The following is a 25,353-nucleotide window of genomic DNA, read 5'->3' as shown; positions in this document are numbered from 1 at the left end:
CCCATAGCCAACTTCAAGTATCAGCTGAGCTGAAAGGCTTTCCAAGGTTTGTAAGGAAAAAGACAGAGGTATTTATTTTTGAAACAACTGTTGCAGCAAAATACTGAATTCTAGTTATTGTTACTTTGAATTCTTCTTCCAAAAAGGAGGTTGTGTTGTTGTGTCCTCAGGTGACAGTAGATTACTAACACAGCTACCCAATCCTGAAACTCAACGTATGCTCACAGGGGCAAACACAGTATGTTATGTTGCATTGCAATACTGCAAGTACCAGTGCTTATGGAAGTAAGACTTCCTAGTCGGATGCCTTATGTTAGTCTTTTACTCAGAGTATGCACTCGTAACCTTGCTGTAAAAAGGTCTAATGTAATTGCAGAGTGCATATTAGTACCAGCAGGTGAGAAAAATTAAACAGTTTAAACAAGAGGGGGGAAAAAAAAGATGTATTTTTAATTAATATTTGAATTAGGTTTATTCCTATTATTTTCGTTTTACAGTAATATTAAAATAATGAACATCTGCTCTGCCTGCTTTTGACATTAATTAAAACACCACCAAAAAAAAAAAAGAAAACAGAAACTTCTCTGCAGTCGTTTTGGTTGATTTTATCCACTGCTACTTTGTTCCCCAGATATCCTCCTCCTTCTTCGGCCACCTGAACAAAGAGACAAACCTTGTGCATTGGGGAAATTCCTATGTGAATTTGTCATTAGGAACAGAAAAAATCCTGTGCTAATCTAGGAAAAGGTGTGATTCAGTAAAGAGGAGCCAGGGTGAAGTACAGGAAGGGTTCAGGTGAGCCAAAACAGGCTATTTTGAAGCAACAGTTTGATCAGGATCATGGTAAAAATGGGAGACATTGAGGCAAATACAAAAAGTTTCCAAAATTTCAGGTACCACAGGGAAGATGGAAGCTGTGTGGAAAATCAAAAGAAGGGTTGAGATTTCAAAAAACAAGTGTTTCGTTCTTGCAGCTTAGATGGAATGCTTGCCTTTGGACTGGCAAATTACTGTACATACAAAGTTTTAGAAGCATTGTAGACAGTTCAATACAACAAGAAATATAATGTGGAACTGAATGCACCCTGGATTCCTGTAGGTCATAATATCAATCCAGCAATGGAGTTCCACTAAATCATGGCTGGGACGAACAACTTCCAGCCTATTTCTTTGTAGATTTAAGTGAACATCTTCCACAGTAATGTTTTTAATCAGAAACTGACCTGTAAGAACTCCACTACCACTTTGGCTCTTTATTTTCCAGTAGATTTAATAAACTTCAGAACACTTCCTTCTCTTATAATCACTATTATACCCAAGTCTAATCTTTATTACACTGTGTGTGTGTGTGTGTGTGTGTGTGTGTATATATATATAAAATATATATACCTATATATGTATATATACACACAGATAGATAGGAGTTACTTGGATGACCCTCTCACTAAAGGCAGTAACACGGTTGGTCCTGACATCAATTTAAGTTCTCCCTAGCAGGTAGTTATAATTCATGCATTCCTAAATTCTGTCCCTGGAGGAAAAACAGTTCTTCTTGCCAGTGGAAAGAAAGTATCTGTGGCATGAGGGAAAGACCTGATCCTTTTAAGATCAATTTATGCAGTACTTGCTGATTAAATATGGAAAGTGATCAGATAATACATCTACAGAAGGTATTCAAGCCCAAGGAATAGTGTCAGGTAGCTGATCTAGGGTTTCAAGATGATGGTCTCCCCCCCCCCCCTTTTCTTTACCACCTTTTCTTTTAGCCTAAGCAATTTCCACACTTCAGATTTTAAATTTGCTTATACCAGTCCCAAGTATCTATCCATGTTATAAATGATGCATTAAAATCCTTCAAGAGTGTGACAGGAGAGGCCACTCATAATTAGTAGATAAGTAAAATTTAGGATTTTGATTAGACCTTGTGAAATTTTAGGGAAGAGAAAGTGGAGCTGAGAAGGGATTTTGTGGCTAGAACTCTGCATCACAGTCCAGCAATACTGTTTTTTAGCAAAAGCAACGTCACAGCTGAAATGAGGAAATCAGCAGAATACCTTTATTTCTGCAGAAATGCCCCTATTCTGCAGCTCCAAGATTTGTCCTTTCAGCCTTAACTCCATCCAGACATTGAGGGGGCATTTTGGGCTTGGCTGGGGATCACTAGACAGTGGCATGTCTGCTTTTCCTTCCAACCTCAAACCTTCTTGTTCAAGTTTTTGCATAGGAAGAACATGCTTTGTTAAGCATGACATGTGATGTAGTAAAAATGACTATTTTCAAGAGACTAGTGATTTTGCTTGCTGCTTTTTATCTACGCAGTCTGATAAACAGAGGTTCATAGAACCTCTTTTCATAGAAAATACTGAGCAGCTTCTCTTTAAGAATTATCGTCAGCAGTTCAGAAGTCATGTAAAACTAGATATAACTAAGGATTTCTGAAAATCACGTCTGTATTTTTAAGTATTCTGGTCTTACTGGTATATTTGTTAGGTTTTGCAAATGGTTCTGAGAACTCCTGCAAGGTTTCAAAATTAGATGCTTATGACTTCAGGAATTAAAAGTGTAGTCAGATAGTTCTTAAAAACTTCTTTAACTTCGACTGTAAGAAGATAACCAGTATCTAATTCTTGATTTCTATTTTTCTGTGACTGTTTTCTGTCAGAAAATTGTCTAATTGTGCTGCTGCATTGTATTTCACCTTGTTATTAGCATTCATGCTGCCAGCTTGACACTTTCATGTATCTTGCTCTTTAATTTTCTTTTTCTTTTAAAATGGCCTTCCTCATTTTTCTTACTTATATGTGTCTTTTCATGGATGGCAGCTGGCACTGAAATAAAGACTAGGGTTGGAAGAGATACAAGAGGAGAAACAAAGAGGCTAATATATTTTGCAGTAGTAATTATTTTGAATGTCTGGCAAAATGCTTTCCCCGTACTTAAAATAAATAAAAAGGAAAAAAGAGAAGTATTTATGGTCTGAAGTCAGAATTTAAGATCAGTATTTGGATTCCAGTGATATAAGCATGGATGTGACCTAGGTTTGCAGTCTTGTGAAATTCTCAGCTGTGAGGTTAAAGAGTGGCTCAAATTCAGCACAAATAAGTGCATAATTATTTTAAAAAGTGTTGCAAAAGCTGTAAACCAGCATAGCTGTCCTTGAATTTTTCATTTGTCTCTTTATTTGCTCAACCTCCAAAGAAATGGTGACTCAAGTTTTTAATGCTCTCTTTATTTCCAGTAAGAAGTGATTTTCTTCGTTTGTTTGTTTGGGCAGTGTTACATCTGGAAGTAACAATAAAAGAATAGGAATTTAGCAAAGTGAGAATGCAAGTATATCTGACTGTTTGTTTCTCTGGATCATCTATTTGAGATTTCCAAACTCTTCTTTTCAGTGTGTTTTTGGGTGAAGAGACAAGAGTAGAACTATCAAGATATTTGTACTTTCCTGATTGTCTTATGATTAAGAGGATAAGTACAATAAAGATTTTAATTAAAAAGTCAGAAATTAAAAAAAAAAAAAAACAGCCTCAGCCTTTTCTTCTTTTCAAAAAAAGGTTATATTTTAAAATAATTCTAAATAGCTGAATCCTCTTTAGAAAACTAAGCTCTAAGAGGACTGCAAGTGGGAAGATCTGTAAGACCTTTTTAAATTTTTCCATGTTCTTTTTACTGGGACAAAAAGCTATTCTGTAGATACTAGGCTTTCACAATTTAGTCTTTAGCTCACAAAATACATTAAGACATCTTAAATTTAAAAATATTTTCAAAAGAGTCTTATGTGAGTTAGTAGCACATAGTTTAGTGGTTCTCAAACGTTTTACTTTCACATCCCTGGTCTAGCAAAGCAAAAGAGCTGAGGGTTAATTTTTCTCTATTTTAGAGACATTATTGAATTTTATCCAATATAAATAAAATTCAGGAGTGCTGTTCTGTAACTAGCTATAGCTGCTGATAGCTTAGTGTCCTTTTATCTCCCTCTCTGAACAGAACAGAAGACTCTGTTATATCTCATATTTGCAAAATAATCAGTTTGGAACTCTTTATTTACCATCTCATTATGAGTATTTTACAGGGCTCTGTCATTAGGTTCTCAAGGTTTTTCTGTGTACTCCTGGGGCCTCAGACAGTGCTTTTAAGAAAGTAAGTGAGATGGAAAGATGTAGCTCTAGGGGATGTTTTGTTCCAGGCTGTTGTGCTTTTGTGCCAGGCCTGCTGTGAGAGGCTGTAGTGCTGCCGGAGGCTGAGTGCAGGAATTTGTGCAGCCTCCGTATAGCAGTGGTTGTAAACTCTAAATGCCAGAGGGGAAACAGAGAAACAAATCATAAGAGAAAAGTCTTCAGAGAAATAGTGCAGACAATCTCTCTGTAATTTTACTCATTCTTCCTGTTGCCTCCTCTGAATTTTTCTATCATCCCTTTGCTACTACCCCTCTGATTTGATTTTCTTTCTGTACTGCTGAAAAGGCTCTAGCATGGGCAGATATAGTCTTATTTGGCCTCTTCATTTTGGCTGTTTTGAGAACATTGAGACCAGTAAACAAATTTCTGTTTCCCCAGTGCCATCAACAGAACAGGAGCTGGGAAAGTGGTCCCTGCAAGGGAGTCCAGGATACTTCACACAAGGATTTTAGTCTTCTGGTTTATGGGGCTTTAACTAACACAGTTAAAAGCAAAAACAGTCTGGAAATGCACTTAAAGTTCTGCCCAAAGTCCTTTTCATGTCAGTAGTTTGAAAGAGTGACTTGTTTTTGGATACTGTATCCTGCAGGTTAAGTTTGCATGAGGAACAATACATATAAATACTTATTTGCATCGTTTTTTCTTGGAGTAAGTAATGTTTATCAGCTTTGGAATTAAAATACTAAGAGTATTTTGTGTTCATATTTATTAAGTAAGTAAATGCAGAAATCATCTTTTAAGATACATGTTTGTTCATCCAGTACATTTTGTAAAAGAGATCCTCTCAAGTTGCCCCTACCTGCCCCTTACAGAAAATGCATAAGTTGTCCAAGGGCAGGTGAAGGAAGTACTTAACGTTTTGCTCTCCTCTATCAATCATGCAACATTTATAGTCATTCTGCCTGCAAACTTGTTGGGAATATACCCTTCCCAATACTGACAAACCCGTTAATTGAATTTAAATTAATACTGCAGTTACCTGGGAATCCAAGACACCCTTGCAGCTGTGAAAAGCTTATTGCATATTGATTTAAGTATTTTGAAAAGTAACACTGGGAGTTAAGATGTGCTTGAATTCCTCTGTGCTTAGTGCTGAATTTCATTTGCTCTTGCTCACGTTTATATGGGCTCTGTCATGATTGTGGGAGCACAGTGTGTGCAGCAAAGGCAGCCCAGGCAAGTATGCAGATGTGGCCAGGCCGTGGGCTTTGCTGAGCACTACCGATGCATGCTGTCTTCATAGGGAATGTTTAGTAAGCCAGGCATCGTGTGATGCTTCTTTTTATATGTTCTTTCATGCTCTGCCAGTTTGAAGCTTCCCCATGATAAGTGCAGTGCAATTAAATGTTGGCTTAAATACGACTCTGCAGTGATGCAGTCTCCTGAGATTGATAGATATGGTAATGCTGTTGAGATTCAGCCAAACAAGGCCTAATTTCTAACTGTAGAAAGACATTGTATATTCACTGTGGTGTTTCAGTAGCCGTGCAGTGCTTAACTTTAAAGGGTTGCAAAGGCGGCTTTGGGGAGAGGTTTAGTAAGTTCAAAGAGCCAGTAGCTTAATGGGAGCATTATTTTTTAATATGCAGATATAGGAAAGTTAACCAACACAGTTCTAGAAAGTTTCAAATTAATGTAACTTTTGTAGTTTCCTTTTAACTTAAGGCATTGAAGCTTTCTTTTCTTCTTTTGTTTAAGATTCCCTGTAGCTGTTAGTCATTCAGAAATAAAATGTCATATGTGATCTTTATACTGCTACTGACTCAAAACAAATGCCCCCTGGAACTCCAAACCTGTGGTTCAATTAAGAACACATTAAATAAACCCACATACTGTTGCAACTCAAAATGTAAACTTCTACAGAGTTGATTGAGACATAGTAATTTTAGAATAGTATTTTGCTGAACATCACACATCTGGCTGTTTTTTGGTGATCAGTTGTTGAGGTTCTTTTTGGTTTTCTTTGAAAGTTTGAAGGTGTGGTCTTTTCAGAACATTAGAGAGAGTTATCTGCCTTGCTTAACGCAAGACAACTTGTATGAGAAACGGGATTAGCAAGAAACTTTATCTCAGTTGGAGCTTGAACGAGTACGGTTTCAAAAGGCATTATGGCTTTATAATAAAGAAATTTGATAGAAAGTTTAATTAGACCACAAACAACCAGTGTAAAATTAAGATTTAGAGTGTTTTCTCTTTGACTCCTTGAAATAAAAGACCTGGCTTACTTGTAACAGAGGTGCTTCTCTGATTTGAGCTGTCTGTTACTCATTCTGTGGATATATAGGGTGTATACACACACACACACACATACATATAAACATATATGTGTATACACACACGTGTATACACATGCGCGCGCACACACACACATATGTACACACACATATATATATTCTCTGTATTGCTCCTAAGGCTTGTGTGGGCAATCTCATTGGTGTTCATGTTTAACTGTTATTCCAGGACACTGAAGATGGTTTTGAGAGAGCCATGTGCTCTCCCCCCCCCCCCCCCAGATGATTGATACAGTAAGAAGGCATAATCTATAGGTTAAAAATATTTAGCTGTTGATCACTGTTCAGATATATAGTCAGTGGTCTTTGTTTTGTATTATCCGTCTTCTAAATAGCAGTATTCCTCTCAGTGATCTAATCCTGAAGTTATCTGTTGGACATGGTTGGGCAGAGCATTTCCGTACAGAAATGAGGAATGTTATTTTTAGAAAGCAGACTATTGTCTTGTGCCAGCTTTTCTGATCAGCATGTGATGTGGTAAGAAACTCCAAGTATTCCTCTGAAGGTTCACTCTGCACAGAAGGCATTAACAAGTATACTAGATTAGAGAGGATTTTCAAGGAAAAGTTTCTTCCTCCACACTGGAGACAGCCATATGTTGCTTTCCAGCATTTTTGCAAGGAAGCAGAGCCAAAAGCAGCTTAGGCTGGCAACCAGACTTTACATCCTTGGGAAACATGTTGAGCAACATGTGAATAGCACGTTGGGAAGCGCATGAAGAAGGCAGTGACTGTATGCTGTAAGTATAAAGCCCTCAAAATATATCCTTAGGAAATCATTCTAATGCTGTTAGTCTTTGCTTTTGTTACCACTGAGTTGCAAGACTTATTTATTTGATAGGAATTCATTTTCTGTTTGTTTGTAAAATTGATAGGTTTCCCAGAATCTACAATTTATCTAGGAAGATTGAACAATTAAAAGTTCCCCTCATTCTTTGTTCCCAAGGAAGACTGTTAGATAATACTGAAAAATTAAAGAAGAATCCCAATTCTGTGCAAAAAGACTTTCCACAAGTCTTATGATCTAAAAACTGTACAAGAATTTGGTACTGCATTGTTCCATGTCAGTCTCGTGGGAAGCTGGGTTAGCTTTTGTATGCAATGCATTTCTCTAGGTCTGGCAATAAGCAATGCTCAATTAGACCTTTTATATTGGAGCTTGATTTCAATTTTCAGGAGTATCTTTCTGAGTTTGAATGTTGTGGGGATGATGAAACTCAGTGGATCTCACCTGACCCTATGTGAATGAAACTTCTGGGATGCTGAAGCAGAGCTTGGTCTTGGAGAATTATAAAAATGTTTTAGTTTATCCGTGCCTAAAAAGAATGACATACTAGAAAGAGAAGTCAAGAAAAGATTTAAGATTTTTACCACCTTCTTCCACTCCCTTAGATAAGGTCTGGCATGGATACTGTACCAGACACAGCGCCCGCATTGTGTTTGACCCCTTGACTTGATTCACCAAGTTGAGGGAGCTGAACTGATGTTCCAGTACAATGCTAAAAGAAGAACTATCATTGCTCGAACAGAGGAGTGGGAGAAGAAGCCTATTAGCAGGCTACTTATTTTGCCAGTCATATTTCACATCTCCTTCATGTCTTACTCTTCACTTAAAGAGGCTAGGAATTGCAGGAGCTTTCTTAAATATGCTGTTTCTGTTTTAGATTAAAAAAAAAAAAAAATACTCATGAATGATCCTAAATACCTAGTTTAACAGTTCAACAGGAGGAATGGAGACCACAAATTGTTGCTAGTAGAACAGGTAACTTTTTATCTCTGATGTACTGGCTTAGCTGAGGCTAATAACAAAAAGAAGTTTGTTTAGTATAGTATGTAACAGATGCATCCTGTCCAGTGCCTAGTGGACTACCCATAGCTGCTGCAACATAGGCAATTGAAAATGACAGATACTTGAGCAGAAGGACTGATCGTTTCTTGTAATGTTTAGTTACATTTGTAACAAATTGGGGGTCAAGAAAGAACTCTTCCAGGATTAAGTCCATGAATACTAGGTGATTTTATTTTCTTCTGCAATTATTACAGTATTTTAATTTGTGAAGCTTCAGACTCTGAAATTGGGGGCAGTAAAACACGGAATACAAATACAATCTGCTTGTGCCATAAGGTGGTGGAATAAATAAAAGGTTCCGTCATCAGTCTTTTCTATAAGGGTTATTTTTTCCAACAAGAAGTTAAAGTAACATTAATATATTAGAAATTAAAATGAAAGAAACAAGATCCCCTTGTCATCTGCTACGTAACTGCCAGTGTAGCCCATTGATGGAGCATCTGTGCAGGAAAAGGAAGAAACCAAGACGGAAAGAGTCTCCTGGATGCAGAGCTGGGAAGGGCACTTCTCATTGTAGCCGCCGAAAACAGCACTGTTTCTGTGTTTATGTGCAGTTCATATAGGTCATGAAGCAAAACAGGTTCCTATTTGGTGGCATAGGGGAGGTGAGATACACTAAACATACGTTCCCATTTGAACCTCAAGGCATCTAAAAAACTTAATTATTTGCTGCATTTCTTTAAATCAATCTGTGCTATTAATGACCTGTCTTTCACATCTAGCTGTCTGGTGGATAAAAGGGCATGTATTTGTAGGTGTTCAAGTGCTTACCAGTTTTGCCCCTCTAAGAAACTACATGTGTAGTTTCAGAAATGTGTATTAAATTCTCATGTGTAATTCATTCACATATTAGTCCTGTATGTCACTGCAGTCTATTGCTATGCTGTCAAATTGACTTGGTTTGGGTGAGCACCAGTCTGTTGGCCTGTTCCAAACCTAACTGCTGTGTATCCAGCTGCTCTACTGGCTGAGCCAAGGAGTGCTGGGCTTTCCCTTGAGTGGCAACTTTGTTCTTAATAGTCAAAAGCCATCACTCTGTTTATAATGCATGCATACTCACTGTCTTTTGGGCCAAGAGCTCCAAAGCTACAGTTGGGCAAAGCTTTTTACATTTGTAGTCTTTCCTCACAATCAACTAAGGTAGAAGAATTATACACAATTAATAATTTGATTATCATGTAAGGTATTCTAAAAAGAATGTCCAGGAAACTAAAGGTTTATACTAATCCAATGTGAAAAAAAAATGCAGGAAACAAAACAAAACAAACCCTCCTACTCTGCAGTTTTGCTTATAATTCAGCAATAGCTTGCATGTTGTACGTGTTCCTGATACATTTTACTTTCCCAGGAAATAATGGTTAGAATTTGTAAGAGTGAAGCAGAAAAGAAGTGATCTCAAATTGGTTATTACTACTGAAAACAGAATGATGTAATTGCTTGTGAATAAAGATTAAAATTAACTAGAGTCATCTCTGATGATTTCCACCTATAACATGTAGTCTTCAATGTATTCTTCTCTGTAAGTGCAGTGTCAAAACCTTTAAAACCTCTTCACACTCAAAAGAGTAAGTTATGGTCTCAGCTCGCTTCCACTTATAGTATGTGCATAAGCATCAATAACAGTGTAAGCTCTTATCATATATTTCTTCAGTGAAACTAAGCTTTTCTTTCCTTTTCTAATTTCTTTCTTGGAATTTATGGTGGTTAACATAGTGTAAGTAGCCTTCAATTACTCTTTTAATAAGCAATTGTTTTCAGTCTTTATTTTCAAATCTTGTCTGTATTTCTCGGTTTAATGACTGTTTCATATAGCCAAAATTTCAAAAGAAAAATATTTTAGAATATACTGTAAGTTAATGACATATGGAAATTGTTGAAATCCCTTCTGGTTTGCAGTGTAGATCTGCTGTGTCCTCCATATGATCTTTGTTTCTAAAGATACTTGCATGCAAACAGACTATTCGTTCTTTGGATTTAATACTTCCAACTTGCTGAGAGTTACAGCCTGCTGCTGTAAAAAGGAGTCAAGGGGAACAGGAAAATGATTGAGGTATCATGGAAATAAAGATGTTGAGACCTTTTTTGTCACGTTAATATAGATAGTAATACACAATTGAGGCATCAAGTTAAAGGAAAACAAATCCCAAAGGTGACTATGGTGTAGCTGCTTCTAAAGAGAACATTTCAGCAATAGCTGGCCAGGAGGCATGCATTAGCTACTTTGTGCACAGAAATGACTAAAGGCCCTCATAAATTTGCATTATTTGTGACTAAAATTGGCTTCTAAAATTTTCCAGCTGTAAAAAGCAGTTATTTAAGTCAGAGACTAAGTAGTGAAATAGCCTCTTTACAAAGTTTTTCTGGAGACTTAGTAGATTTATTGAAAGAAAGATATGAAGGAATAAAGGCACATTAGTTAAGACAGTATTTTTGTGCATAACTAATGGCATGAGTTTTATGTATAATGAAATGGCATGCAACTTACGGAGCCTGTTGACATGCACTGTGTAAATGGTAGATGTAACCTGGAGCGATTGGAAGAGAATTCTGCTTTAGTGTTATTTTTAATGTTATTTTACTGAAGATTATTTTTCAGATATCTATATTTTATCTCATACTCTCTAAATTTTTGTATGTCTTCAGTAAGTTACAAGCAGCTTGCTTACACAGGGCCAAGTACAAAGTTTATTACAATATTGCAGCAACTTTAATTTGTGGAATTAAATTGGTGTGCTTTATGTAAAATCCGCAAATCTAAAGTATACCTGAAGTCATTCTTCAATGTCTCTTTAGAATTTAAATTATGTTTCTAGCTTCAGCAATTATTTAAAATGCTGATGTGCCAGCCCCCAAGGAGAGAATACTTGTCTCAAGTATTACCACTTGAAATTTTGGGAAGCCACACAGATGTTCATCTCCTCGTTATGGAAATAATATATTTAGTTAATGTGTTGGTATGGAGAGAGGGGAATACAAATTATCTTGTAACTTGAGAACCATTTAAAAGTTTAGTTATGCTTAGAGTGCTTGATACTCATCTCTACTAAGACATTTCTGACTAGGAGACTCCTCTGAACCTCCGTTAGGTTTGAAAATCTCTACCGGTTCATATGCCCAACTCTGTAAAGGCTGTGTTGTCCCATTTCCCAGAAACTCTGCTGTTGCTGATGCTCAGCTTCTGGTCAGTGAGCGATAAATGTTATTTGGTGACAATTCATCAGCCAGAAGAGTTACTGTTAAATATTTATCTTCTCAGAGGATCTCTGTGTGGCTCATTAGAGACAAGGCTGTCAAGTGCAGTCTTCTGCCTTGCTAACTTCTTGGGTTTGGATCAGAAATATAGAACAAATGAGGAGAGAATCTGAGCCAAGAACTGGGAATAGGTACTTGTCTGATAATTTTTCATGTTGTACATACAGGGCTAGCCAGTATCATGTGTTGGATGTTGACTCTAGGGGGAGATAACCCTAAAAATTGGAGGAGGAAATTAGATTTCCTAATAGCAGAGGTAATCAGAGGATGAAATACGGATGCTTATAGGATATTCTGTTCCTGAAATGCTTAAATCAACATGAGGAAAGCTTTTCCTTTCCCTAAAAGATGTAGTTATTTCAGTTGCAAATAATTAGGGTCTGTGTAGGAATTACTGGGTAGAATTCTGTGGCCTGTCTGGTGGAGGAATGACTTTAACGTGTTCTTCTGGCCTCAGAAACTATCTTGTGTTGTTCTCATATTTATCTTTACACATATGAGTCTCAGTGCTTGTTTTTGATCTTAACATGTAGTTTGGCATGATTACTGTGCACAGTTGGAGTGAAAACTGAAACTGTTCATTAGCAGTATGAGGTGAGAAGGCTGTACAGAGAGAGGAGAAGGACAGTAATTACAATATACTGTTTTTCATCCTAGCATCCTATAGCTGGGTAGCATTGTTAAAGCCTGTTTACAATTAAGAAGTTGATTGTCAAAATTGAGGGAGCTTTTTTTTTTTTTTTCTTAGAATTGCGAGTAATATTTTCTTAGAGATACTATCTCAAGAGGAGTTTGAAAATAAGCTAGGTAATACATGTATTAGTTGAAAACAATGAGACATGACTTTCCTGTGCACCATCCTATACCTATATCTTGTGATAAAACGTTTTTCACTTGTTTCCAGGTATGAGGAAAAGAGTGCTTCATGGATAAAGTGCTAGCAAGACATGTCATACTTCCTAAACCAGGCAGCAGGAAGGGATGAATTACTGGGAGAGAGATTTTGCTTCTCCATGTATTTTTAAAGCTGTTCTGGTCTGATTCTGGTGACAATCTTTTTCAGCAGATGCAGATACTATCAAGAGCAGGTTTATAAGAGCAGCACTTTGCCCTTGGCTGGGACTGTGCATATTGCGCTTCATAAAAAAGTTATTCGTTCCAGCAGCAGGAGTCATTTGAATGAGAAGGGAAGTATTCACCCAAAGGAGAGCACATTATGCATTAAACAGTGCAGGTGACTTATATTAGTGTCAGTTTAAAATGTCCCTCTGTGGTTTAAAATGTAAAGATCTTACGTGTTTTAAAGTCTGTAGTTGTTAGGGGAAGAGGAACACAAGCTGTGGTTGTCTTCTGCCCTGTAACAATTCTCTTGATGCTTTGGTACAGTTTCTTTCTTTTCTCTTCTTTTTCTTTTCTTTTCTTTTCTTTCTTTTTTTTTTTTTTTTTTTTTTTGTTTGTTTTTTTTTGTTTGTTTATAAAGAAAACAGTTGTTCTGTGTGGATTTAAACATCAGCCTCTTGCTTTGATAAGAGGACTTACGTACTTGGAAGCACCAAAGACCACATTATCAAGAAAAGCCTTTGGCACCAGAGGCCCAGGGCTCACTCCTTATTGTGTCTGTGTCCATGTGTGTGTCCATGTGTCCCCAGTGTCTGTTACAGCAGGCATCTGATTCTTGTTTGGGACCTGTAGCTGGTATGACAATAAAACACAGAGTAGAAATAAATTTAGGTTTCTCTATTAACTGCTTACATTGATATAAATGGGAGCTCTGTGGAAGTAAGAAGTGCCTGAGGGCCGTAAAATGTAGAATAATGAATAATAATATACTTGTATATTAACCTTTGTGTTCCATTGCTATCTAGACACTACCTAGGTCGTGGCCTCACTGTCATAGCAGCTGTATAATTTTATAAAAAATGATAATAGTGACACTTAACCAGTCACTACTGTAGTAAAGCTTTATAGTTTAAATCTCAGATTTGCCCTAAGCCTGACAAGCAGAATTTTTGTACATGCTTTATGTATTTTATGTCAAAAACATGTCAAACGTGACATGAATGAAAATGACCTTTTTAGTGTTCCTTTCAGCAAATATTAAAAAAGAAAACAAGTGTAAAGCATATTTATGACATGAAAGAAATTATTAAAAGAATCACTCAATAGTATAGCATTTTTATTGGGTAAGGAGGTCAAGAAAGTATCTGTAAACTATTTTAATAGTTCCTTAAAACTACATAGTGTATGGCATAGGCAACATCATAAAATTGGAAAAAATACTGGGTGCCTCTAAAATTGATCTTACTATTCCACATCTAATACTTTTATCCTAGATTTAATGTCACTAAATTAAACTATTTTGGCTTGAGGGTAAGGAAACGAGAAGACTGAGAGTAGCTTTCAGCTCACTTGGCATCAGTACTCATAGGAAGTGATGATGTAGTATCTGGGTTAATAAAATTTGTATAACAATCCATCATAGCCGTTGACGCACTTTGGACAAAATAGAGAATATAAAAACACTCTTCATGTAAAATTGGGTCAGTATGTTATATTTGCTCACAAATCACATTGCCTGAGAATGAAAACACTTTAGGCACAAAATAAATAATAGTAGGTCAATAATTTTGTTTTTGAATTAGGCTTCATTATTTTCCTTATTGAATAACAACTGCCTATATCCCACCAGCCCTCTAAGTTATTGCTGACACGTAAACTAAATGTTTCATAATGTATATTAAGGTACGATAAGCAAGAAGTGATACAGAACTCTTATTTTAAAAACATCTAGTTCATTCACATCAGTGAAATCTTAGCATTTTGAATCTTCATGAACCAGCCCACATTTTTAAACAGGAAGCTGCAGAAATTGCATTCTGCTGTTCTGGAAATTTAATTTGGCCACTGTTTGTTTCCAAAGAGCCAGTTGAATGCTGGATGAGGCATTTTTACCTTTCTTCCCCTAAAGAATTGTTTGGTTTTCTGGCCATGTCCTTCTTGCTCACAGTGCATGAGGCCGGCAGGAAGACTGCTAAGAAGGGCAGTGCCAGGCAGTGATTTGGAGGGACCATCTGGCCTTGCGCGATGCCTTGCTGTCACTGCCTGGCACGTTCCCCATGAGAAGTGCCTCAGCTGTGAGCCTGCCTTTTTCTCCATAATGCAACTGACCATGGAAATCTACATCGTTAGTCTTGGAGCCTCATTTATTCTCTAAAGCACATGTAATTCCTTTGGCCATCTCTGCCAAAGAACCTGAATGTTACGCTTTCAGGCAAAAAAATGGGCAACATGTAACATCAGATGGAAGGAAATATGTGAGATTAATGTTAGAGATAAATCATTTGGGGTTTTGTTCGTTTAAAAAGTAGCCACAGAGTCAGAGGGCTTCATTTTCGAGTTGAGAACCAAGCTGTTGTTCTAAACATTTCAGATTTTTGTCAGGATTGTAGCATTTTTCTCTTAGTGATGGCATATACTGTTTTCTGGAAGACTTGAGAAATATTTCTGAAAACTGATGGAAGGGTTGGAGCACTATGAATGTTTTCTAGGGCAATGTTGCATGTTGTGTTAGGAAATCATTGGGTGTTGACTGGTGTTCATTTTAACTTTTGATGACTGATCATAAACAATTAACACAGAATAAAATACCTAGGCTGAATATCACATACAGAGCGAGCTCCCGCTGACTGGGTACGAGACTTAGGCTTCTATCTTCCTTGGATATTTTCTAATTTGAGTCACTTAAGATCTACTGAAAATTTTTATCACAAACAAAATTAATTGTGATTCCAGACAAATGATTTTTGATAGCTGTTGTATCATTATAGAATCAATTGCTTTTAATGCTAGGCTATGTATATAGCCAAAATTAAACTTTGCTTTACTAAACTAGCCTAATAGTGATGAAATGTGTGCTTTGAATCACATTCAAACAGGAGCTTAGGGAGATGTTACAAGTATCACTATTAAAGCATGGGAACGGGCAGAGGTACTTGGGCTTTGTGGCAGCAGAGCCGAGTGAGAGTCTGTCCTTCGCCTCCTCTGGAGATCACAGGTCATCCCTAGTGCTTCTGAACCTTTTTGTTTGTTTGTTTGTTTCTCTTTCTCTCGCTCTTACCCCCTTTTTCTTAAAGTCTATTTCTTTGCCATGTAGTTAATTTACACATTAATCCCCCTGGGATTAGATTGTATCGTCTCTCTATGTGTAGAAATGATTTAATCGAATCACAGAGATGTAAAGTAATAACAGATTTACTTCCGTTACTAAAATCTCATAAAATAACTCTCTCTTAGAGGTATTTACTGAAAAAAGTAATTTTTTAAAGTATGATATGTGGGGAACATCCAGAAATTACTAAAATGTGCCATACAAGTGTAATACTTGGCCATGTACAACAGTAAGAAGTCGTACTTCTGCATATAAGCATTCTGCTTCTTGGGAATTCCCTGAATCCCTGAACCCAAAACTGTTACTCTTATGTTTAACATAGTGACTATAGGTTATATCAAGAGTCATCTCTTGGCTTCAGTTCTAAAAGATTAAGCTTTAGCATTGGCTTAAGTCTGTCCTTATTACAGAGAATGTATTTGCCCATATTTTAATTCTAATATGAGTTTAAATCACATTAATTCAAAAAATCTGTCTAAAATTAGGCAAGTAATTAAGATGTCCTTCTGATATAAAACTATTGATAGAATTTAGAGAGGACGGTCTCTCAGTGTATTGGAAGTATGGAAAGGTGCTGACTAATAGGGGTTTAAGATAGAAAATTTTCTCCACCCCACAACAGAAACATCTTTTGTATATTTTTGAGGCAGTTACAAGCATTGGCTTTTTCCAAGAGGTAGACAGTTACAGGTTAGTTGGAATCTGATAAAAAATTACTTGATACTGGATTCAGCATTCATCCCTCACAGATTTGAAAAGTTCCTTTACTCTTACAGAAATCTGGAAATATAATGCATATATTTTCTGGTATATAACTACCTATTTTTATCACCTGTAATCCGTAACTGAAAAATGCTACAGAAGGCTCCTGTTCGCAGATATTTTGTCACTTACCTGTTCTGGAAAGGAATTCCCTGCCACCACAAACCACTTCCCGAGGGCTTGGAAAACTTGCATTGTGTTTTGGAAGGCTTTGTCTGCCACTCTGGTCCGAGCAAGATGTGTGTACTTTCAAGCATCACCACCGAGACGTGGTCACATCTGCAGTGAGTGAATTCATGTACATAGGAAGGATTGGATCCCTTGACCACAGGCCTGTAAATAGTACAAAGCCAAAAGAGTGCTTGGAAGGCCCCAGGCAATACTGTGGGGTGAAGGGGAGGAAGAGATGGAGTTAGCAACAAAACATGGAATTTATAAAGCACTAATTACAGTGTCTCTGCTCTGTGTGATAGCTGTATTATTGGTAGTTCCTGCATGAAGAAACGCAGTGCCTCTCATCTAGTTAGCAAGAGCAAGAGTGCTGGTGGTATAATGTATGCGATGCTGAAGTAATAAAAAGGACAGATCAGATGTTGGACTCAGGGAGTGAGAGCAATGGCACAGCTCTCTAGTCTGGTTGCCTGGTACACTTCTATGCAAAAAGGCTTTCTACCAAAAATGGAGGTTGAAGGGAGCATGTGCTCATGAGACGTGAAGGCTGTATGAGGCCAACTTACAAAAATGGAGAATTTCCACTGTCATTGGGAGTATGATATTTGAGTAGGAAAAAGGATCAGAGTTGCTTGATTACATTTGAAACCATTCATATCCAAACTGAAGAAAAAAACTTATACTTTGTGTTCATATGAAAAGTTTTCATCACATTTAAATTGAAGAAGAAGCTGTTGATTTTTATTATTGGCAAAGATGAACACCTGTTACAGTCATGGCTGTTAAAGCTTATATGATATAAATCCTTGAGCATTATCTTAAAATAATTACATGGCACAAATCTTTGCACCTTACCACTCAAACCTTACGGTTAGTGTTCAAAATACAGTAACACCGATGCATGTAATTACCTTACTGCACAGTCTGTTCTTGAAGAGGAATTTAAATTCTGAAACTTGTCATGTGATTCCCAGTGTTTGATTATGGTCTACTGACATGGTTGGTTGTTTTTCAGTGTGGCAGTATTGCTGCCTTGCAATCAGCAAATGTTTCTGTGGACTGAGTATTTGGGTTTTGCTTTAATTATTAGCTGTTCATCTAATGTAAATTTTAGAAATAGTAAGATTTTTAATTGATTCTTAATTAAATAATATCTCTCACCTATTTTGATTTTTTTTAAAGTTACTTTAAAGTATATTTAGTACAATTACCCCTCCAAAAATAACTGTGAAAAAGCATTCGGTGGTAGTGATAACTGTTGGCTCAAATCACAGAACTCTCTCCCCTTACTTAGTTGTGGCTACGGGGGACTTCCTTGGTCCCAAATATGTGGGGAAGGAGGACAGTTCACAAAAGTGATACTTTCTAGAGACCTTCTCCAGGTTTTTGGCCAAGTGACAGCAGTAGTCCTACAATCTGCAGTGCAACCAGCTTTGTTCCAGCTATGTCAGAAATAGAGGATAGGTACGTAGTACTTCTCTCCAGGTGGAAATTAATAAAAATTTGGCCTGCTGCTTAGCTCCATCCCTCTGTCAGTCAGTCATTTGCCTGCTTGTCTTGATCAATAGAAAATAATAATAAAAAATGTGAACTCTTATAGGATTGTATACTTCCTCTTGAGAATGCTGAGAAATCATTAAAAAGATCAATAGAAATGTTATTTTTTGTTACTGAATTTGTAAAGGTTTAGAGTAATTCTTACAGAATTCTGTTACAATTTTATCAAGACTTATTGATTTTATCTTATTAAGTTATATAACACTTTTTCCAGAGGTCAGTCAGTTTACCACATTGGTAAAGTATATTTTTTCCCTCTTTCTGCCATACATATCACAAATCTTACGACTCAATATTTCCTTAGAAATGCTCTTTTAATTATGAGTAAAACTTAATACAAATAGACTTACAGGAAATCATTTTAAACTAAAATCTAAATATATTTTATAAATTTTCTTCTGAGCCCTATGAATATTTTGCTAGCAATTTCAAGCATACTAAGCACAAGAATTTTGTCGTTTCTGTAGGCAACAAGAAGAAACATTCGTAAGAGTCGCTAATTTGTCATTAGTTCACAGAAAGCGAGGAAGTAATGGGAGAACAGAAGGTCATGTATCTGTTTAAGTGGAAGTAAAATCTACTGGTGTGAATGTTATTTGTACTTTACTCTCTAGAAGTATAAATATTTCTATTTCCTTCTGTCTCCAGAAAACATCCTTTAGATCATAAGCACAGTCTGGGATTTTCTATGTTGTCCTTATTAGCATCATACGGTTGTTGATGGAACTTCTGTCTAGAAAGCCCCGAGGCTCTGGCAGTTGGACTAGGAAGAGCCATTCTTGCTGAGTTTCGCATCCCCACTTCTCGGTGCAACGGGCAGCAACATAGCTCCATATCACATCCAAGGGAGCACGTCCAGGCCATAAGCCAAATCCTTTGCAGCCAGACAGAGGTGGTGGGCCCTGGACGCACTGGGAGCTGTAAGCATAGCTCCAGCACCTTTGTGAGATGGCAGGGATGTGCATCCCTTTCCCTCCATGGTTACGCATATGTACTGGAATAGCTGTGGCAGGAGAGTCTTACTAAATGATTTCCTAAAATGTGAGAAGCCTGAGTTAAGAACCTGCTTTGTCTTAAAGTCAACAGGAAAATGATCTAGGTGATCTGAGGTTTCTGTCATCACAAGTAAGTGGTTTTCCTGCAGGTTCACAGGAAAACCTGTGTTTGGTTTTCCTGAATAAAACCAGGTTGTGGTTTTATTCTGGAAAGGTTTTGTTGTCTTTCAGATGTGAAATAAAAGCATGCTTGGAAACACCAGCGTGTAATCTATGTTTTCCAGCCACCCTGAATTAATAATAAAGTAACTGTTCACTCTGTTATTAGCAGCTAAGTGTATGGCTATCAAATGAAGTGAGATTTGATTCAATAGTACCTTTTGTTTCCAAGACAACCCAGCAAGCTTTATGACAATAAATATCACACAAACATATAGTTTTCATGCCTTGAAAAAAATAGTATATCACCTTAGATTTCAGGTCGAATCAGAAACTTCAATATACAGGAGAAAACTCTGCACCAGTGTTGAAAGATGGACGGCCATAGTATGTATATGAATTTGACTAGCATATCCAGGGTAGAAATAGAGCTTCAGTACACAACTGAGGTTTCCTCTTGTCCTGTTTCAGTGTTTTGCTTGCAGGTTTCCATAATTTGGTGCAGGCAGGTACTTCAACTACTGGCTGCCAAATAGACAGTAAGACATTCAGTTGGTGCCTCATTTTGTTTAGTGTTTTGTAATGTCTGATGTTTTCGCTGCAGAAGAGATCCATGCATATTTTCTAGTGTGGGTGCAAGGTAAAATTGAATTTGCTTTTGGGCTGTTTCTGAAAAACAACAATATTTCTTTCTGTAGTTTGATTTTTGGGGGTTGATATACAGCATGTCATATGAGCAGTGGGCTTTGGATGTGAGTAATTAAGCAGTAAGTTCAGGACTAGGAAATATGTATATTGCAGTTGGATCAATAATACACAAAGCTAATATAGGGAAAAAGGGTCTACCCCACTCCTAATCTACTTTCTTGCTTGAAAATGTCTGTTTGCATGCTCTCTATCCTATAGTTGATGGATTGCTGTACTAGTTCAATGAAACCATATATTTTTTTCCTCTGACTCCATTTCATTGTGCAGAGTGCCAGATTGAGCCAATTTACCCACCTATTTTATTGAGAGAAATAGTTGGCTGTGGTATGAAGAACCATTTTATCTCTTCCTCAATGAACTATGTATTTACTGTAATTTCTAATTGCAAAATCACAAGAAACCATGTGATTATACAGGATACAGAAGAGTTTTAGCTCACTGTTTACCTGTTTACTCTCTCTTTTGCAATGCTAGTGCAAGTTGTAAACCCAAGTAAAGGGACAAAATAGAAATTCTGAGATTTGCATCCTCAGTGGAGTTTAGCTCTTCAGGATGCCAGATAATTCACCTGTGAGCCTCTCAGTGTGCAGCCACCATTTTTGAAATCCTGTTTTAGTGATCTGCTTTTTACAGGCTTCAGATTTGCATAGTATGACTGCTTGTACAACCTGCTTAAGAAAAGGCAAATTGTCTCTTGTAACCTGAATCTTGAAGATGCCTGCAATTCTGGAAAGTTACTTCAAAAATTCTGAATCTAAACTGACTTCATAAACAAAAGCTCTGATGTTACTAATTGCAGATGACTACAAGGACTTCAGAAAACTACAAACAACTACAATAACAGTGATGAATACCCTGCTATTCAAGCATATTTGTTATAATATCACTCTTCTGAAGAGAGTGGGCACAGCACCCTTACTGCTTAGTGACTCAGATAGGAGTACAGTGGCTTTTAGCAGTGTACCAATACACCATGTTTCTCGCAGAAGTGCTTTCTGGCGTACCTGTAGGTCAATGCACTGAGCAATGGAGTAAGTTAGCTGGGAAGGTCTAAATTGTGGTTATGACTTTTCCACTCATTTATGAAACTTTAAGAAGGAAATTTGTTCGGTTCATTTCTTAGATTTTTGGAGGCAGTAGGGCAAGAATAATGTTGTTGACCAGGAATACCTAATAAAAGTTCTTTCCTTAAAATGGACAAAAATATACAATAAATACATCACTACTGCAAATTTTATGTTGTGTGTGTGTATCTATACAGTACTTGTACTCTGTACTGTACGTATGTATGGTGTGTGTGTGTATATATATATATATAGTGTGTGTGTGTGTGTATATATATATATATATATATATATATATAAAACATAGCACTGAAAAGGGAAAGTAAAAGGGGAAAACCTGTTCAGTAGCACAAAGAGATACCTTGAAAGCATTTAAGAAAACAAATGATCCTTTTAAAAATGGAGGATGCATGACAGCATTGCTTGAATAGGAATGTGTCCATTTTGAGGTAAGTATCTGTGCTCTAGCATGGGACTAGAATGACTATAATGGGTTATACCTACAGCTGAAAGGTATCGTCTTCACATCAGCGTTCCCCCTTGCAAAATGCTGTGACACTGATGGTTTAATATTCATTAGAAATGAAGAATGGCCTTATGTGAACACCTTCCCCATATACTTCATCATTTCCTACTTCATGGTTTTGGGCTTCTTTCATGTAAGTGTTGAGGTTATCTTGCATAGCCTGTAAAATTAAACTGACATTTCAGACTTAGGAGTCTATAACCTGGCTAAAGGAGCAGCACTATGGAACTGGAACAGCAACTGTCCATTTTTCTGGTGCCTTTGATGCAAATGTGACAAGCCTTTTCCATATTACATGCTATGAGAACTTTGCCTGTGTCACACCATGGTCTGAAAGCATTCCCCATGTCAGGTAACTGGGGAAAGATTTCAGCGAGTAAAAGGTTTTCCTTTTTCTTAATCTTCTCCCACTCCTTTCCTTAGCACATGTAACAACTTCTTTTCCTAAGGGTGTAATGGGATGCATGGGGTGAAGGGGCTGTGGGTGCTGCAGGTTCCCAGGTCAGAGCTGTGCTGCAACATTGCTGTGCATTCCTCTCTGCTTGGAAGCTCCTGTCAACAGCACAGGGATTGAAAAACGGAGTACCATGAACTCAAGTAGGTTTTAATTACACTCACCTTTCAGCTCAATTTTGAAGTTAGGTTGCAGTGTATTGATCTGTTCAATTCTGTTGTTCTCATTTTGTTTAACATCTTTTTGAATACATTACAGAATACTGCTTCTACCGGCTATATAAAGGAAAAAATAGACTTTATAGATGACTGTGTGTGCATGCACTAATATATTTATTCCCATGAAAATAATTTCTTTGCCAAACAGACCAGGAAAACCAAAAAATATACTGGGATAGCAATAAAATAAAAATATGAATTAAAGCAAGATTTCATTTGTTGGCCAGGCAACTGTAAGCCTGAGGCACACTGCACCATTTAGCTTGGCAGGAGATTTCTAATCCTGCAATGCATGACTTGTTTTGAGAGCGCAGTGATCTCTGCTAGTTGTTGCCCTCTCAAGCTGTGAGAAGACCCCTGCACGTGCCAAGAGCAGTGACACACAGCTGGTGGTGTCCAGCCTCTGACCCTCCCTGGCATTTACCAGGGTCTCTTTTCATGTCATGCTTTCGTGTGAGTTTTCTTCATTACATGAATAAAGGCCAAATTTCTGACCTCATGCTGGTACTTGGGTTATGTATTTATTGATTTGCAAGTTTTTGCATTCACAAAGGTTTTTTTCAGGATCTGAAGGAGTTATCTCGACTCTGAAAGAAGATACATGATAGAGTAGTTGAACACAACAAAGGTGAAGCAGTATTTCCCAGTGTACTTAGTAATAAGATACTCCTTTAGCCTGAAATGATTGTTATATATTGGGGAAGTAAACATTTGTTTCAAAGCTGTCTGTTGTACCATGAGAAAAATCCATTGAAATAAAGCATGACCTTTGAAGAGATGCTGTCTCAAATGTTAAAGGATTATTTGAATTGTTTAAAACTATAGAATTTGAAAACTTGGTAGGGAAAATCCTTACACTATAGTGGTGTGATTCCTTTTCAGAAATTAATGGGCCTGTTTAGTCTGGAGAAGAGGAGACAGAAGGGGGGGATCTTATCGATGTCTATAAGTACCTGAAGGGAGGGTGTCAAGGGGACGGGGACAAACCCTTTTCAGTTGTCCCATGAGACAGGACAAGAGGAAACAGGCAAAAACTGAACCACAGGAAGTTCCACCTGAATGTGAAGAGGAATTTCTTCCCTGCGAGAGTGACAGAGCACGGGAACAGGTCGCCCAGAGAGGTTGTGGAGTCTCCTTCTCTGGAGATATTCAAGGCCCGCCTGGATGCAACCTTGTCTAATGCTCTAGGTGACCCTGCTTGAGCAGGGGAGTTGGACTAGATGATCTCCAGAGGTCCCTTCCAACCTTACTGATTCCATGATTCTATGAACTGTGTAATTTTATAGTATAGTATGAATTCTTTTTATTCCTCTCCCCACCCTGAGTTATTAAGCCTTTAGACATGCTTTTTCCTTCTTTAATAACAGTATACCTGTAGGTACAGTTATGTATTTCTGCAAAAAAACACAAAGCAGAAGAAACTACTTCTGGCCAGTTAGCAAGGTGCTAAAGAGGTGCAATGTAAGTAAGATGCATGGGAAAATTATGAGAGCTATTGACATGACTCAGCTATGTGATAGGTAGCATGCAGTGGCCTTCCAAGAACAGAAGTCTGTGTATTTTTGAAACAAAGGAAGCCTCAGACAGGAGCTTTAGATGTCTTTATTGAACTTCAACTGGGCTTTTAATTTTTTCCCCACATTTTTAATAATGAAGTTGTGTTGTATGTTGCTTTACTCTTACTGTGCTGAAATCTATATATGGCTCTGGTGGTTCCATAACAAACTGAATCTCAAAATCTAAGCTAGGAAACTTCTAATTTTTCCCCTTCGAGAATCTGGTGAATAACAGTGACTTACAGCTGCCTCTTAGAAGTTTTGCTCTCTGAATATATCTACACTGTGATAAAACAAACGAAGAGGAAAACGTATAATACAAGAATAAGTAGCTGTACTGTGTGGCCAACACACTGGGATGAAACTGCTCTCTTGGCAGAGGACTGGAGAGGTTAAAAATTACCATTGTATCCAGCTCAATCTTAATATCAGCTACACCATGCCATTTATCTGCATTCTTTATCAATATATATATAATCCACCTTTACTGCTTATAATACTTTCTTTTTAATATTTATTTCTGTTTTGCAGATTTTTTACTTTGTTTCATGGCTCAGAGTTAGTAGCAGAATAATTTACTTGTAAGGTGCGGTTGATAAGATAAAACGTACAGCTGATTTTCTTCCTTTCTGTAGTCTTCCCTTCTGGATAGATACATAATCGTGTGCTGTGTATTGCAGCCTATTTGTTTTTCACGTTATAGGAGTTTCTGTCAAGGATGAGCTAGGCTTCAGTTTTTGACATGTCTCCTTTTCTAGGGTTTGATGCTTATTTTACCTCGCGTACTCTGGAGAACAACAGAAGGAATGTGTGGTTTGCAGAATACTGGGAGGAGAACTTCAACTGCAAGTTAACCATCAGCGGATCAAAAAAGGAAGACACGGATCGTAAATGCACAGGTAATTTCTTCCACTTCACCCTTCTTATGCTACTCTATGTGAACTGCATAGCTGATGCAAGGAAGGTTGGTTGGAGACAGATTGAAAAAATAAATTGAATTTTGGTAGGTTTTAGAGAAAAAGGAACAGCAGCATAAGCCTTGCAGGGCAAGAGCAATAGATAGAGAAAGACAAGAATAACGTGCTTTTATTTATTCTCTTTCTGCCTGTCCATCCAGCAGGAAAATCAGTATTTTTCATGGGGCCCAGAAGTACTTTTATTTGCGTATAGTGTGACTTGGGAAGGGGTCTTTGTTTGTTTATTTTAAATTGAGTATATCTTCACAACTTTTATCTTGTTGCCGGTGTGCAAATCATGATGTGGCCACCTACTGTATTAAAGCACTCTCTGCTTATGATTCAGAGGAATAGTTGGATACTAACTATGTGGTTTTGAATCTAATTTTTTGGGAAATACTCCTATAGGAATGTATTAGTACAGAATTAAATGTTTTAATTTTAGGTGGTATAAAATTGTTGATCAGATTTTTGTTCTCATCAATAGTAT

The 25,353-nt window shown here is 37.2% G+C and overlaps 1 protein-coding gene across 11 annotated transcripts in view; it reads left to right on the top strand.

The window, feature by feature from the left end:
• GRM7 (glutamate metabotropic receptor 7) overlaps nt 1-25,353 on the top strand; it is a 342,940-nt gene that overhangs the window by 177,362 nt on the left and 140,225 nt on the right. For all 11 annotated transcript variants that reach the window (XM_062585576.1, XM_062585583.1, XM_062585585.1 and 8 more), the window contains one exon: nt 24,666-24,806. In XM_062585576.1, coding sequence (XP_062441560.1) covers nt 24,666-24,806 — 141 coding nt within the window. The remainder of the gene's footprint in view (nt 1-24,665; nt 24,807-25,353) is intronic.

This window comes from Rhea pennata, chromosome 12, assembly GCF_028389875.1.
Source record: "Rhea pennata isolate bPtePen1 chromosome 12, bPtePen1.pri, whole genome shotgun sequence".
Classification (NCBI taxonomy): Eukaryota; Metazoa; Chordata; class Aves; order Rheiformes; family Rheidae; genus Rhea; species Rhea pennata.
The sequence above is the reverse complement of the archived record's forward strand: the minus strand, read 5'-3'. Positions and strand labels throughout refer to the sequence as shown.